The sequence below is a fragment of the Neofelis nebulosa genome, chromosome 6, assembly GCF_028018385.1.
Source record: "Neofelis nebulosa isolate mNeoNeb1 chromosome 6, mNeoNeb1.pri, whole genome shotgun sequence".
NCBI classification, from domain to species: domain Eukaryota; kingdom Metazoa; phylum Chordata; class Mammalia; order Carnivora; family Felidae; genus Neofelis; species Neofelis nebulosa.
In genome coordinates, this window is record NC_080787.1 from 109,615,597 (window position 1) to 109,633,318 (window position 17,722).

Below are 17,722 nucleotides of genomic sequence, written 5' to 3' on the forward strand. Positions count from 1 at the left end.
TTCAGGAAGATTGACTGGGTCCCAGTTTCCCTTGAAATTTGGCCTTCCCTGGATGTGTGAAGTTTAGGGTTGTTCTTGGACAATGGACTTGCTGGAAGAATCTGGGTGGAAACCAGATAGTGGCTCCTCAGGATCTCAAATGACCTTGCTCTGATGGAGTCTCATAGGCTTCCCCACCCGGGTCACTGTGGATCAATAAAACCAGGCTGGCCTTCAGCATTGATTGAGATTAAGGCTGTCATTTCTGCCTAGATTTCTCACTTGTGCTGAAGAGTGTGGACTCTGGAATTAGACTGCCTGCCTTCACATTCCTGCCATACTGCTTATTTTTTAATTGCTTAACCTTGAGCAAGTTATGTAGTCTTTCTCTGTCTCTATCCCCCATGTTTAAAATGGGCAAAACAGTACTATCTAGCTGTATATGGGTAATCGAGGCACATATGTATAACTTAAACAAATGAGGCCTGGCACACAGGAAGCACTCAGCAGGTGTGAGCCATCATCCTCATCGCTCCCACCGGTCCACTCTCAGCACCCTGAATACTCCCCTTCCACCCAGTGGAGGCTGAGCTGCTGCACCCTACCCTCCTGGTGCATTCCTGGTCAAATCATTTTGCCCAAAGCATTCCAAGCATGTGACAAGGGTTCCCCAAGCCAGAAACCGCTCCCTCTACAGATTTTCTCCATCCAGCCTTGTGAGATGAACCAAGAACACATATTCTGCAAGCCCACAGTTGGTTGTGTTTCTGTTTGGCTTTTTTATTCTCACTGCCAGGCTACATCTTTGTTTCTTGTGGAAAGAGCCTCCCCATGTTTCCCTCTCTCCTTTCACCAGCCTCTCTTCCCTCCAGGCTAGCCAAGGCTATCTTGTTGAATAGAATTATAATTTCTTTCTTTCCGTATTTTGCACTTGATCTTAGCCAAAAGGCCGAGAAGCGATTCTTTCCGTATTTTGAAAGTTATTAATTGTATCCCCCTGGTTACAGAAACTTGTCAGGGTGGCATTCAAGGCTCACTCACTCTCTTCCCCACCTTCATTTCCAGCTCATTTCTGGGTCTCCCCATGCCTGTGTCTTTTCCATATCACATTGTACACATCACATTGTACAACTTTATGCCATTGTACATTTGTTGACGGTGTTCCTTCTATGGGTCTCCTTTCCTTCCCCTGTGTTTCCCACCCCTTCTAACACACACATACACACATGCGCATGCATACGAACTAAATCCAATGCAATTTACCCGACAGCCTTCTCTGATGTCCAATAGCCCCGCTTACTCTCTCTCTGAGGCTTGTGTTGATTTTCTAAGCCTTTACTAGAGCACGAATCTCAGATTGAGATCATTATGTTAGCTTCTTTACACAAGGTACAGGGTTCCTTGAGCAAGAAATTGCATTATATTCTTTTTTTTTTTTTTTTTTTCAGTAGCCCTGATACTTAGCATAGTCTTGCAATTGCTGATGCTTATTGAACATTTAATGAATCTGACTGCATGTAGCTTGGTTTTGGCAAACATATATTTAAAAATCTGGATTTTTACAAAAGCTCTGCAAATATCCCCTCTGCATTTTCAAAAAGACTCGATTTACATAAAATTTTAGGACTCTGCTTATTATATAGAAAAGACCATAAAGTACTGTAGAAGGTGCTTACACGTGAACATTCAGTTATATGCTGTACCCTGGGCTTAGTTCTTTAGAGTCACTATCCTCTTTCACTGTCATGATGGCCCTAAGGACAGGGCCTATTATTAACATCCACAGTTAAGAAAACTGAAGCTCAAAGACCTCAAGTAACTCGCTTATCACTCTACTAGATCTGGGTGGGATTCAAGTCTGGGCATCTGATTACAGAGACTCCACTCTTAAACCCTGTAATGTCCCAATTCTGCATGACAAAAACCATCCGATCCAGTGGTTTGTGTAGAAGAAAACCTGAGCTGTAGTTTTTTCATTTGCTGGAAGAGATGGAAACTTCTCCAGGCCTCCCCATAGAGGTATCCTGAGGAGAAGACGGAGTTCTGAGAAATCACTCACATACAGAGTACCAGTATAAAGTTAAGGTTTAAACGAAAATGCTTCCTAGTCAGCATGCTTAAGGAGGCATTGTGGTTAGAGGTAGAAAGAAACCAGCTTACCACAGGAGCCTCACGGTAAATTGATTAAATCAGTTGTGGTCTGCTAAATGATTTGCGATATAGAAAAACTCAGAACCCCAGGAATTGTTCTCTTACATTTCTGGCACTTCCACCTCCACTCCCAATATTTTTTTTAACCGTTGTCCGTGATCTAGAAGTACAGTGATGGGAAGCCAACTGGTAATATTTATATTACACTAGGAACAAGAGAAACGGGAAAAGTGGGAAATGATACTAAGCGTTTTAATTCCTAACTGCAACACAACTTCTATGACAATTTTTAGAAAGATACACATCTGGCATACTGCATTATACCCTGTCTGTTGATTTTTTAAAAATCCTAAATAGGGAGAAAGCACAAGATTAGTAACTTCTATTTTATAAATGGTTTATGTCTCCCAGCCAATATTATGAAGCATGCAAAACTCTTACAACTTTTGAAAATAAAACAAAAGCCTTCGAAGAAATTTCTAGCTTGTGCAAAGTTGTTTTGGGCTTCAAGTCTATTTTGTTCTGATTGGGTCTGCGTTTTGGACATTCTTGGGAAAGACTACTTTTTGTTTATTTGTTTTTTTATTTTGTTTTGTCTTTTATGCCATGATAGAATTCAAAAAGAAACTTATTAAGAAAGGTTATATTGAGGTACCTTCCACACAAGGTACCTCATTGACATAACTGTAAGCCTCAGGGAGAAAAAGCTATGGGCCTCCTCCTCCTCCTTTTCCCCAGATCCTTCTTCCCTGGAGACACTGTGATGAGTTTCAGTAACTGCCATCTTTTGTTGGGAGAGAGGGAATGGCCTAGGTGGGTTGTGAGCCCTGGTGTTCCAGCATCTCTTGACCTGCGTCTCATAGCCCCAAGGAAAGCTGCACCTTTGTCTTGGAATCTGCCTGGTTCATTTATCATCTGTCACTGATTTTTGTCTGGGAACCAGAGACCAAAACTCTCCAGGGATACGTATCCACTTACATTCTTACGTGACTATGGTTTTAATAGCATAGTCTAGGAATATCCTTTTTTATGCTAATTTCTCTCCTTTTCAAAGAAAATGGCCCTGAAAATTCTGTAATTTTGTACGATGACCCTACTGCAATTGGCAGGCGAGGACAACCGTGCCATCTGACTGCACTGAAAAAGCAAATGGAAACCGGTCGCAAGTGTGAAGGCGTTTGCAGCTTCAGCATTTCTAGAGATTGCTTTATCAGCACGCCTCCGAGCACAAATCCGGCAGCTCCAGCTACCACCTTCCTGGCAGCCAGCAGCTATGATGTGGCTGGCTCCTCCCGTGACACTCCCTTGGAAGGGTCACTTAGACTCATCGGCATGTTCTTATCTGTCATGAGAAATTAAATGTGTGTTTCAGAGGGTGTTCATCAGGTTAATGAAAGTTTTCAGGAGGTTGTTTTGTTGTTGCTTAATTTGATTTATGACAGAGCTCTCAGGAGTTAGGTTTCTCTTTGGTCTCTGGTTTTTGTATGGTTATGGGTGGGCAGGAGTCTTTTTTTTTTTTTTTTTTTTAATGGCATACCCACCATTTTTAAAACACACCCTTTCACAGAGGAAACAAAAGCTTAGTTTCATCAGTTTCAAAGTGAAATGCATATGCCCACCCAAAATGGCTTGGAGCAGTTATCAACCACACTATTAGTGCCTTGTAATGTAGAGTCCCAGACAGTCCTCAGAGAATGTAGCAGTAGCATAAATTGTAGTACAGAACAGATTGTCAGATTGCCAGACAAGCAAGAGGATTCTGGGCTTGGCTCGGGGCAGTTTATTCTTCCTTGTAGGACAGTTTTCTTTTATTCACACGAGGAAAGATAAAGGGTTTCCCTCTCAGCTGCTCATGGAACAGTAGCTCCAGACAAGGGATGTGTTGAGAGGAACTGGCCTACTGTGCTCAGTGAAGGCAGCTCCTACGGTTCCTGGCCTTTTATCCTTTTGTCCAAGGAATCAGCCCATTGTCTGCCAGGTCTTGGTCTCCTGTCTGGTGCCAGATGCCACGGTGCTATTCCGTTTGGTGTCACTGATAGCCCTTCCCACCATCCAGGGCTACCAATTCAGTTTCACAAAAGGGAGAGGTGTTTATCTTTCCTGATTTGTCTGCCTACTTGATGAACTAACTGCTTTTCTGCTGTGCCCCAGTCTGGTGGGAACTGGGGATGGCGAAGTAAGAAATCTGCTTCGCCGACAAGGTCAGAGGTGAGGGAGAGTGGGAGCTACCAAGTCCAAGGGCTGCAAAGCACACAGCACCGCCGCTTGTGAAGCAAACGCCCGTGCAGAACTGTGAGTCCTATGTGGAGGTCTGCTCATGTTCTTAAGACCCCCTCAAGAAAGACTAGTTCAGTCTGTGAACTGAGACAGGTTTACCAGTCCAGGAACACTGCCCAGGACAGAGACCGTAACCATGGACAGAGTCACCACGCTTTCATTTGGGTTTCCATTGGAATTGTCTTTGTGAATGTTTAAGTATAGGCGTAGACCCTTTTTAAAAGCCGGGATGGAGACTACTAACAGTGACATATATTGTCTGGCCAACTGAGGGTGGAGACAGGCTTTTTCATAAGAAAAGGTATAATCCTCCACAGAGTTTGGCTGAGAACTGAAAACATTGCTTGGCACAAACTGGTAGGACCCTTCAGTGCTTTCCCATTATTTTTCCCTCTCACAGCCAGTGACATTTTTTCTGTTTTAACTCTAGGAATGCAGTTGTTAACTTTCATTCTGTGAAAGGCAATCTATCTGTCAGGCCTTCAGACAGGAAATAATGTGGATGTTTTGCCATAGGCAGTACCACTGTCAGCATTCCACTTCCAGCCTCCACGCGGGACTGAAGCTGCCTTCTGCTGTTGTAAGGGTTGTGCTGTGATGAACCCATCAAAATAACTTCTAATGCCGCGTTGATAGAGGGAGGGTCCATTCCAGCCCCTGTAGGGCTTAGTTGCATTTTTGCAGTCCATCCGTAAGAAGAGGAGAAGGTCTGGAGCCTGGGGGGCACAGGTGATTAAAGGAATGTATGTGTTTACATTTTATCTTTGAACTTCTCCCAACTCACATTCCTATCATGACTTTGGGAGGATACAACCGAATTAGAGTTTTACTGTATTTATGTGGTTTTTTGGTGTAGGAAATGATATACATTGCCCGACAGCTTAGCATGATGATATGTGCTCTTTTCTCTGTAAAATATATGCAGTGTTGCAACCGTTACTTTCAACTGTTCCATAAAAATCTGAAAAAAAAAATCCAGTTGTTGAGGCAAGAGAAAGGACATCCTGCCATTTGCAACTACATGGATGGACCAGGAGCACATTATGCTAAGTGGGATAAATCAGACAGAGAAAGACAAGTACTATAAGATATTGCTTATCTATGGAATCTAAAAAAGCCAAGCTCATAAAAACAGAGTAAAACGGCATGGGTACCAGGGGATGGGGATGGGGTGGGGTGGATAAGCCAGATGTTGTTTAAGGGTACAAGCTTGTAACAAGTAGTAAATAAACCCTAATCTAATTCACAGTATAGTGAGTATAGGCAACAGTATTGAATTAAAGTTGACCCTTGAGAAATGCAGGTTTGAATTATGCAGATCACTTACATATGAATTGTTTTTTTAATACGGTACTACAAATGTGTTTTCATGATTTTCTTAATACTTTCTTTTCTTTAGCTTTATTATAAAATATAGTATGTAATACGTATAAAATATGTGTGCATTGGCTCTTTATATTATTGGTAAGGCTTCTGATCAACAGTAGGCTATTAGTATGAAAATTAAAAAAAAACAGGCTATTAGTAGTCAACTTTTTGGAGACTCAAAAGGTACCCACAGGTTTTCAGCTGCACAGGGGTTGGCGCCCCTAACCACCACATTGTTCAAGGGTCCACTGTATAATCACCAAACTTTCTAAGAGACTAATAATTCCAGTTATGTAACATGATGGAAGTGCTAATTATCTTTCCAGTGACAGTCATATTAAAGTACATAAATATATCAAATGAATATATAGTATACCTTAGATTTACAGTGTTATATATCAAATATATTTCAACTAAAAAGAATTCAAACAAATTCTCATTGATGATCAATTTAGACTTGCTTACCTCACTGTTTTTATTAGGACTCATTGGAATGCTATAGAAATTTGAGAGATCAGTATCATTATCACCATTTGGAGAGGAGGATATACGTTCTTATTTCGTATTGGAAAAGATAAGTTTGGTTAGAAAAATACTCTCATGAGTAGCAAGAAGTTACTAGTTATTTCATTGTTATTAGATTTGCAAAGCAAGTCTCTTCACTCATCTGCACAAAAAAGGAATTTCAAGTATATGTGAACTAAGAAAGAGTTGCAAAAGTGAAGTACAGTAACCTGACTCACTTTAATTTTTAAAAAATGTTCATCCTTCAACTTTATTATACAAAAATGGATTTAGTGTAAATTGCTTATCTACCATGCTGTGAGCACTATTAAAGTTCATAAACATCTATATATTTATTACACGAATGATTTTCTTTCCTCCCTTGCTTTTCCACATTTCTTTTCCTGACCTTTTCATGATATTTTAAAATGCCAGGATTAGGGGTGCCTGGGTGGCTCAGACAGTTAAGCCCCAGACTTTGGCTCAGGTCATGATCTCATGGCTGATGGGTTCGAACCCTGTGTCAGGCTATGTGCTGACAGCTCAGAGCCTGGAGCCTGCTTGGGATTCTGTTTCTCCCTCTCTCTCTCTGCCCCTCCCCTGCTCACACTTGCTCTCGTGCATTCTCTCTCTCTCTCTCTCTCTCTCTCTCTCTCAAAAATAAACATTAAAAAATATTTTTAATGCCAGGATTAAATCTTTTATGCATCTTTATAATCAGGTGTGGCTTTTAAAAACTGTTGCAAATAAAAGAACATTTAGGGGGCGCCTGGGTGGCTCAGTTGGTTGGACGGCTGATTTCGGCTCAGGTCATGATCTCACAGCTCGTGAGTTCAAGCCCCGCGTCGGGCTCTGTGCTGACAGCTCAGAGCCTGGAGCCTGCTTCAGATTCTGTGTCTCCCTCTCTCTCTACCCCTCCCACGCTCACGCTCTGTCTCTCTTTCTCTCAAAAATAAATAAACATTAAAAAAAATAAAAAATAAATAAAAGAACATTTAGCTTCATTTCAATTCTAACAATATTTGGAAGGCCACCACGTGCCAGGTATTGTACAAGCTGCTGGATAGAATAAGTGATGGGATAGAAAAGTTTCTAACTCCATGGGACGTAGTCTAAAAGGAAAACAAGCATTGTTTATTTGTTTTAATAGATTTATTTATTTAACTACTCACTACTAACTATGAAGTACTTCTATAGCCCTCATGCGAGGTACTGTTCTAAGCAGTTTGCTAGTATTAACTCATGTATAAGTAATTATATATGACGATTGTCTCTAAGTAACCTTTTTCTATTTGGATTTCACTCTCATTCAATAATAGGGAATAACAGAGATTCGAGGCACAAAGGTAAACACATAGCATTTCTCTTTTATTCTGCTACATCTTCTGAAGCTGAAACCTGGAAGGACAGTGGAGAAATCTGGTCCCTTATGGCAGGAGAGGAGTGCCTAGTTGGGTTCATGATCCTCTCCTGGACCTTTTTCTTTCCTTCCTCCTCCTTCCTTACCTGATGTTGGCACTGCTGTCTCTTGCCTTTTACCTGATGTTGCTGTCGACTCTTCCCATCCTGTTTTATTTGGTTAATGAAGAATACCTGTTGTCAAAATTGGCTTTTGCTAATCCCTATTTTCTTAGGATTATTATGTCTTGCATACGTGACTTAAAATTTTTTTTATGTTTATTTATTTTTGAGACCGAGAGAGACAGAGCATGAGTGGGGGAGGGGCAGAGAGAGAGGGAGACACAGAATATGAAGCAGGCTCCCGGCTCCAGGCTCCGAGCTGTCAGCACAGAGCCCGATGCAGGGCTCGAACCCATGAGCTGTGAGATCATGACTTGAGCTGAAGTCGGTCGTTTCACTGACTCTGCCACTCAGGTGCCCCAACATACATGACTTTTAAGATGACTGTTTACAAGCTAAACTTGAACTTGAGTAGCCTTAGGAAGATCTGTTTTTCTTGTTCAGTTCAAAATCTAATTTTGTCCTTTGAGAGTTCATTGAGCTTCCTATTGCTTTTCAAGCAACTCAATCTAGAAAACAGTGTGTTATGTTCTAATTGCATGACTTATACTATGGTATTTCAAAAGCCTTTAGAGATTCCTCTGCCTTTTTATAAACTTCATTTTGCAAATCAAAATAAATTATATGGGTTAACCAGAAGGTACTGTAAGAGAGAGATAAATGTGTAAATTGCATGAAAACAAGATTGTTACCACGCATTGGCAGTCTTTTAGTTCTGGAACCTTCTTTTAGTTCTGGAACCTCCTTGGAAAAATATTTGTGAGTTTCTTTGAGCAAATTTAGGAGGTCCCTAGAACATCACTTTTATGATAACATTTTCTTCACTACCTAATGTGTTTAACCTTTGTTAGTCGTCTTTTACAAAAACTAGAACCTATCTCTTGGGTTGTTCACAATTAACTGGGTCTAGCCTATTGCTTATCTGGAGTTAGCCACTTCCCCCCCTTGACTTGTCAGTGCAATCAAGTCCACATTCAGGCACTAATCAGCAGTTCCACTATTAAGCAAAACTTCAGTTGGGTGAAGATTACCATCTTATATATGTGTTGTCTGCTAAATTTCACCTTTAAGGAAAGAAATATGCCCATTCTTTGTGCTGGCCTAAATTTTGAATGTGCCAAAAGTATGCTTTGTTTTTAGGACCATATTGTGGAAGTATGCCTGTTCCCAAAGAACTCCTACTGAACACAAACGAAGTCACTGTTCGCTTTGAGAGTGGATCCCACATTTCCGGGCGGGGATTTTTGCTGACCTATGCCAGCAGCGACCATCCAGGTATAGCAAAAGAATCAACACAAATCTGTAAACGTGTGTCTGTCTATGAATTCCTCTTGCTACTTATAACCGTCTCTGGATAGAATTGTGACCTCAGGTACCGAGTATGTGTAGGAAGAGAAGAATGTTATGTCCTTGTAAGCAGTTAGATCTGAACTCAGAATACTTGTATCAAGCTTGTTAGATTGATCAGCTGACCTATATGAGAAAGGGTTGATCTCGTTTTCCTAGAAACCTTGGATGGTACATTTTCAGGTCTATTTTAAGGTCTGGCTGCTAAGGTCTGCCTATTCTCTGGAGCCCTCCACCAACCCTTCTTAGCTTAGGGGACAAACTATTTAACCAGTGGCACCTCTGCCCTCCACCCCACCCTCATTCACATATACCAGTACACCAGCATAGAAGAGGCATGTGAGTGTGAGTCACATGTGGAGTCACTGTCACAGTGTGCCTTAACCATGGAGCTGATACTTGAGCAGGAGAGAAGGGAGCATGAATACTGACAAGGGAGGAAAGCATGGCCTCCTGTCCAGGCCTCTCGTGCCCCGGAGTGATGACTATGCAGTGCACTCCACGTCTGCTCAGGGTCACAGACGTGCCCAGAGTTTCTGCGCTCAGTCCCGTCTGGCCAGAAATGCTCTGGGAAGGGGGTGCGCCATTCATTTCCCTCTTAGCCAATCAAATCTGGCCAATCCCAGCATGGCTAGTGTTCACCATATGTTGTTCCCTAAGAACTATTGAAAATATTAAGGAAAGAAAGAACTATTGCAGCAAGTGTGGAATACTGTGGAAACTATACTAGGTTGAACTAAATGTATCAAAATCCACAGTACCTTAACATCTCTGTTGCTGAGTGTCCATTCAGTTCTATACTCCAAAAGAAAAGAACATCCTCTTTTTAAGTCCTTGGTCCTGACTGATCAAAGTGAAAAGGTTGTATTCTCAGTAAACATGCGGTTCCATGGTCACTCAGATGCCACTAGCTAAATTGCTAAATTAAAATGTTCCCGAATCTTTTCTGTGAACTAAGTCAGGCTTTTGAAATTGTTTTCCTCCTGCCAAGAGAGGTTATGCACATGATCTTTGTAGGCATTTGGTAGACAGTAATGAGTCAATGTTGGTTTTTCTGTTTGAAATAGTTTCTGTTATCATCCATTGGGCAGTTGCTGAAAAACCATCGTTGGTGGTAGAAAAGCGAAATGGAGGAGACTGATTAAATCCTGAAGATAGTGTTCTCAGTGTTGATTTATTTTTAAATGGAAAAAATTCAGATAATAACTAGATAGTGGATAAACACTTTTTAAAAGTTCTTTTTTATTTAAAATTAATAAATTCTTTTATTTAAAATTCTTTCAAGTTCTTTATTATTTTTTTTTTAGCATGAGTGTCCTAACTTCCATTCAGGCTCCTAATTGCAATTACCTTTATTTACGACAGATTTAATAACATGTTTGGAACGAGCTAACCATTATTTGAAGCCAGAATACAGGTAAGTACAGTGTCCTAGCTGTGCTGCAGTCATATGTTGCTGGACATTTTGTTTTCCTTCACATTAAACCAGATAAAGTACCTTATTTGTATTTAATTTTTTTACAGCATTTATGTTCTTTTTTTTTTTTTAATTTATTTATTTTGAGAGAGAGAGAGAGAGAGCAAGCAAATGCAAGTGAGCAGAGTAGGGGCAGAGAGAGAGGGAGAGAGAGAATACCAAGTAGACTCCGCACTGTCAGTGCAGACCGCAGCACGGGGCTCAGTCTCACAAATTGTGAGATCATGACCTGAGCTGAAGTCAGGAGTCCCATGCTCAACCTACTGAGGCACCCAAGCACCCATACAGTGTTAATATTCTAACTAATGAGGAATACTTGAAATGATTTCTTATATAGCAGAGATCAGCAGACCTTTTGTCCAGGGCCAGATAGTAAATATTTTAGATTGTGCAGGTCATCCAGTCTCTTTTGCATCCATTTATAGTTTCTGTTGTTGCTGTAATGCAAAAGCAGTCATAGACAATATGTAAACAAATGTGTAAATAAAACTTTATTTACAAAAAGAAGCAGCAGCACAGATTTGGCCCATGAGCCACAGTTTGCTGACTCCTGAGCTCTACTTTGATACCAATGAGCATAATGGAGCCCAGAGTGTGTATTTTTTTAACCCGGCCAGCATTTGCAAGTGACTTTTAGAATTTCTTCACTTTCAGAGGGAGCTGATCTTGTCTTTCCCACAGAGGAGAAACCTACTGAGAATAGGAGATGAAATATTTGATCCCAGCTTTACTTTAAATTTTTTTTTTTTTTCAACGTTTTTTATTTATTTTTGGGACAGAGAGAGACAGAGCATGAACGGGGGAGGGGCAGAGAGAGAGGGAGACACAGAATCGGAAACAGGCTCCAGGCTCCGAGCCATCAGCCCAGAGCCTGACGCGGGGCTCGAACTCACGGACCGCGAGATCGTGACCTGGCTGAAGTCGGACGCTTAACCGACTGCGCCACCCAGGCGCCCCTAAATTTTTTTTTTTTTTTCAACGTTTTTTTAAATTTATTTTTGGGACAGAGAGAGACAGAGCATGAACGGGGGAGGGGCAGAGAGAGAGGGAGACACAGAATCGGAAACAGGCTCCAGGCTCCAAGCCATTAGCCCAGAGCCTGACGCGGGGCTCGAACCCACGGACCGCGAGATCGTGACCTGGCTGAAGTCGGACGCTCAACCGACTGCGCCACCCAGGCGCCCCGATCCCAGCTTTACTTTAACTGGAAAAATTACTCAATCTCTTTGATGTACCTTTCCTCATCTATAAAATAAGAGTCTAGAGCAGGATTTCTCAGCCTTGGCACTATGGTGTTTTGGGTTAGACGATTCTTTGTTGTGGAGAGCTGTTCTGTGCATTGTTGGGTATTTACCAGTATCCCTGGCCTCTACCCTGTACGTTCAAGTTGTGATAACCAAAAATGTTTCTAGACATTGCCAGATGTCTTCCAGGGTGGGCAAAATTCACTCCCTGTTGAGAACCAGTGTTCTAGAGAGGATTGTCAACAACACTAACTCCAGCTATAACTCCTTTGAGTGCTTTGTTAATGCCAGTCATAGCTCCCTGGCCTTTGCATATATAACTCATGTGAATGTTCCAGCATTCCTGCGAGGTAGGTTCTGTTAAATCCTACAAATAGAGGCACAAACTAGTGAAGTAGCTATGCAGAATCAGTTCTAGTGTTATCTATTATTAAGTCTAGTAGAGAAACAAAAATGAAAATGGTCAATAATTTAAATAATTAGAAAACAAAATTGAAAAAAACAGTAATTAATTACAGCTGCCCTGTAAGGTTGCCATTCATTCAATATAAACACATGCCAGCATTCTCTGAGATCTTTCCAGCTGTACCTATAGAGTCCCAGTGGTGAGAGGGCCTGTAGGCATCAATGATCATTTCCTGTCCTACAGAAAAGAATACATTCGGGCCTACAGAGTGATGTTATGGTGCCAGATCATCTAGGCTGTAACTCAGTTGTTTTGTAGTATTTAAAGATGAGGTATGGTGATATACACGTCCACACTCCCTCACCTATAATCGTGAAATGTAGAAAGCTTTGAAAGTCAAAAGGTTTTTGTAACTCATTTGGTGGCAGTACCTGATTAGTATGACCTTAAATTCATTTGACAGCAAAACTGAACTAAATTAACGAGTCTATTCAGTCTTTGTGTTGGACTTAATATGACTATTCATGTATTTGATACAGAGATATTAATGTTTTTGATTAATGTATGCAGCCATAAGATGAATCTAATGTGTAACCTGACTACGCTGACAATGCTATATTATATAATTAAAATTTGCTGAGAGTAGAACTTAAATGTTCTCACCAAAAATATATGTATTACATACATTTTAAATGTTTATATATTTAGATATTACAATATGTGAGGTGATGGATATGCTAATTTACTAGTTGGGGAACATAAATCATCACGATATACACTTGAAATACCTTACAGTTTCTTAATTATACCACAATGAATTACTTCCATTGCAAAAGTAATCTGTAACTAATGTAGACCGTCACTGTCCAATACTACCCATGTGTGAATATTAAGCACTAAGGCTGTGGCTAGTCCAAATTTGGATGTGCTATCAGTATCAAATAAACAGCATAATTCCCTCCTGCATGTTCTATAGAGGAGAAATATGTTTAAGTGTAATTTATACTTTTTAGTTTAATTATAATTCAATAAAATACAAATTCTTTATTTTATTTTTCCAGTAAATTCTGCCCGGCTGGTTGTAGAGACATAGCAGGAGACATTTCTGGGAATCTGGTGGATGGATACAGAGATGTAAGTACCTGAGAGTAATTATAGGGCATGGTGGAAATTAAGAAGTACTTATTGCTCTGCCTAAATGCATCCTGAAGTAAAGTCAAATAAGATCTCAAACCCCATAGATAAATGTACAAGTTTCTATTTTCTGAAAATAAATGAAATAATGAGTATAAAAACCAAGGTTATTCATGCATTCATTCCTGTTTTTCCATACATTTCCACTTAAGCATGCTGTAAATGAAATGGTAAACAAAGCCCTTTTCAACCCTAAGAGTATAATTCCATCTATTTTCTTTATTTTAATGCTCCAGCTGATTCATATAGCATAGCCAAGGACATGAACATTCACATCACAGGATAACAACATTGTGTCTGGGAGCAGTGAAGCCATCTGCCCTGCACTTACATAGTATTCCTTCCTTCCTCACACCCCAGTTTCTTATGCAGAATGAGACTCTCTGGTTACACACATTGTTCCCAGAGAAAAATAAATTCACAAGACATTTTCCCTAAAGTATATGTCCTGTCTCCATATACACAGTCCTTTATTTCTTATTATTTGCAGATCTCTATCCTGGAAATTTGATATCTGATTTTTGAATATTAACATTGCTATTTAAAATAGTTTCATTCAGGAGCACCTGGGTGGTTCAGTCGGTTAAGCGTCCAACTCTTGGTTTCGGCTCAGGTCATGATCTCACAGTTTGTGAGATGGAGCCCCGCACCCGGCTCTGTGCTGTCAGCACAGAATAGAAATGCTGACAGCACAGAGCCTGCTTGGGATTCTCTTTTTCTCTCTCTCTCTCTCTCTCTCTCTGCCCTTCCTTCTCTCCCTCTCTCTCTCTCCCTCAAAAATAAATAAATATTAAAAAAATAAAATAGTTGAGTTTACAGCATCTGGGAATTGGCTTCAGTTATGAAATGTGAAAATCTGTGTAGTGTTGGAACTTTCCTGAGAGTTACTGACATGTGTCTTCAAGCATGGAAAAAACCATACATGTTCCAGGTGATTGATAATTTTATCTCTAGCAGGGGAAAAACAAACTTGGCTTTAATTTTTGCTTTTAGTATATCCTGATTCTGGAAGCAGCAGATTGTGCTCTTTGTTTTCCTTTATTGTGTAGTGTCTTTATTTACAAGATTGGCATAGGATATTCATTTGGCCTATAAATTGTTTGAATCTTAAAATGTTTTACAATACCTCGATTTAAGATATACTTGGCACAGGCTATTTCTAAATGACTTCAGGAGATTGAGAGAAACAAACAGTCGAAGTGTAGTGTTTCCCTCAGCAATAAAGAGTTTCTATTTGTTATTTTAACATCCCATGCAAGAAACTTCAGAATTATGTGCAGTAAGAGAGAGAGCATCACTTATTTTCTTATTTTAGTTGTTTATCTTTCTCCTCTTGACAGAGTCCTGTTTTTAGTATAACAGGTAAATGGTTTCCTATCGATCTGAGTACGCCAACTTTAGGTGCTTGCACACAGGTGGCCTATTTGACTCTGTAGCTAGTTTCATATCATTTGCTTTTAGGATGACTTCATCTGGAGGGAAAATTTATATTTTGAAAACTCTTCAAAGAAGTCTTATCAGTGCCTTTTTGGTATATGTTGATCTCGTGGGTGTATTCCATATCTATTGCTACATAACAATATTACTACCAATTTAAAAGGTTAAAACAACACATGTGTTACCTCTCGTGTTCTCTGGGTTAGGCGTTTGGGCACAGCTTAGCCGAGTTCTCTGCTTCAGGATCTCACAGGGGTGCATCCAAGCTGTCAGCTGGGGCTGCATTTCATCTGAGGCTCAACTTGGCTTTGAAGCTCACATGGTGTGGGCCGCATTCAGTTACACATGGATTGTTGAACAGAAGACCTCAGTTTCTTCCTGGATTTTGGCTGGAGGCTCTCCTCAGCTCCTTGCCATTCAGGCTATCTGACATCACTGCTTTCTTCTTCAAAGCCACCCAGGGAGAATTTCCCGACAAAGGAGTCTCCTAGTAAGACAGGTTACAACCTTGTGTAATGTTATCATGGGAGTAGCATCCTACCACTTTTGCTATTGTTCTCTTAATTAGAAGAAGGCCACAGCTCCCACCTAAACCCAGAGGGATTATGCAGTGGGGGAATGCCAGGAGGCAGAGATCCTGGAGGTTATCATAGAGTCTGTCCTCGGTGGTGCCTTCATCTTAGGGAATGTGTTCAGTTGTAGCAAATTCTTCCTAGAAGGGTCTTTGCAAAACCGAAGCATATTTTGTAGGTCAGGACAACAGAATCTGTAAAACAAGTTACAAGAGAAAATGTTGAAGAAACAGGTTCTCCACGTCAGAAAAGAAGTATGTTGTCTTAAAGAACAATTACAGAAAAGGAACTGGTTCATTCTATGTTGTTCCCGAAGGCAGAACTAGGGTCAGAGGGTGAAAGTTACAGAGTACCCGGTTTTAGTTACAATTATTGAGCAGTGCAAAATGGAGTCGGGTGTCTCAAGAAATGGTGAGCCCTAGTCCCAGGAAGTGTCAGGTGTAGGCGTTAAACCATTTGTCAGACATGGCCTATGTATGTGTAGGAAGGTGCTGTGGGACGGAGAAAGTGACAGTCTGTCAGGAAGTATCAGCGGAGAACTTTAAAGGTCTTTTTGAATTCTTAAGGTTCTGTGAATCTGTCTCCTTGACTGATGAATTAAGGCATCTGTATTGGTATATGCTTACCACGCTAGCTAAGTAGGATGAGCTTCTCTTTGAGATCTGCTTTACCCAGAAACCAGAAATAAAAAAGCCCTAGAATAGTTTCTCTCTTGGCACCTTCTCCCAAGTCTGCTGACTATACCATCTGCTTTTAAGACATCACTTAATAACTTGTTTCAGTAAATTCTCCATACCCCCAGAATATTCAAGAAAGACTGTAGAATAATGGAAGACAGTATATGTAGTGCACCCCTGGTTTAGGAGGAGAAGGGGAGAAACCAGGCCTTTGTACACACCCACAAAAAGCCATTACACAGGGAAATACATTATAATAGCGTGTGATTGTTTCCAGGTGATAGCAAGCAGTGTGAGTGATTTTTTTCATATTTTCCAACATTTCTAAAATGAATTCAAATAACTTTTGCAAAGAAAATGTTGCCGGGGTGCATGGGTGGCTCAGTTGGTTAAGCGTCTAACTTTGACTCAGGTCATGATCTCGTGTTTCATGTGTTCAAGCCCCACATTCGGCTCTGTGCTGACAGCCTGGAGCCTGCTTCAAATTCTGTGTCTTCCTCTCTCTCTCTGCCCCTCCCCTGCTCGTATTCTGTCTCTCAAAAATAAATAAACATTAAAAAAAAAATAAGAAAATGTTGCCAATATGGTAATTACGAAAACTGTACCAACATAGGAACAATTCATAGGATAGACCGTGGAACATATATATTTAACATTTTACTATCATTTTAAAACATGAGCTTTATTCATGTTTTATTAAATTCAATATGAAGCGTTTACTTTTTTTTTTTTTTTAATTTTTTTTTCAACGTTTTTTATTTATTTTTGGGACAGAGAGAGAAACAGAGCATGAATGGGGGAGGGGCAGAGAGAGAGGGAGACACAGAATCGGAAGCAGGCTCCAGGCTCCGAGCCATCAGCCCAGAGCCTGACGCGGGGCTCGAACTCACGGACCGCGAGATCGTGACCTGGCTGAAGTCGGACGCTTAACCGACTGCGCCACCCAGGCGCCCCCGTTTACTTTTTTTAAAGTTTTCTTTATTTTGAGAGAGAGAAAGAGCATGAGCAGGGGAGGGACAAAGAGAGAGAAAGAGTGGGGGGAGAGAGAGAGGGAGAGAGGGAGGGAGGAAGAAGGGGAGAGAGAGAGGAAGGGAGGAAGGGAGAGACAGAGAGAGAGAAAGAGAATCCCAAGCCCCAAGGCAGGGCTCAAACTCATAAACCATGAGATCATGTCCTGAGTCAAAATCAAGAGTTGGACGCATAACTGACTGAGCCACCAAGCACCCCTGAAGTGTTTACTTTTATATTAAATTTTATTTTAATACTTTGTCAATACTTTCCAGTACAAGATGACTTTTCCTAAAGGAAGACATAAGAAAATACTTCAATTCTGGCATGATTTGATAATCACTTTGAAAGTTGATGTAGTCTTGACATTGTCTTGAGACTGTACACTCACAAGCTCTCTCTCTCTCTCTCTCTGTCAAAATAAATAAACATTTAAAAAAAAAGGTTGATGTAGTCTTCATGCTGATCTATTTAGCCATGTTTTATGGTTTAATGAACTTTAGAAATGTTTAATACCATCACCTGCAATTTTGTGAGCCATGTAGGTGTTCTTAGATGTC

General features: G+C 40.6%; 1 protein-coding gene across 2 annotated transcripts in view; it reads left to right on the plus strand.

The window, feature by feature from the left end:
* Positions 1-17,722, plus strand: part of DCBLD1 (discoidin, CUB and LCCL domain containing 1) — a 67,720-nt gene that overhangs the window by 29,561 nt on the left and 20,437 nt on the right. For both annotated transcript variants that reach the window (XM_058735084.1, XM_058735085.1), the window contains exons 3-5: positions 8,941-9,075; positions 10,513-10,564; positions 13,336-13,408. In XM_058735084.1, the coding sequence (XP_058591067.1) occupies positions 8,941-9,075; positions 10,513-10,564; positions 13,336-13,408 (260 nt within the window). The remainder of the gene's footprint in view (positions 1-8,940; positions 9,076-10,512; positions 10,565-13,335; positions 13,409-17,722) is intronic.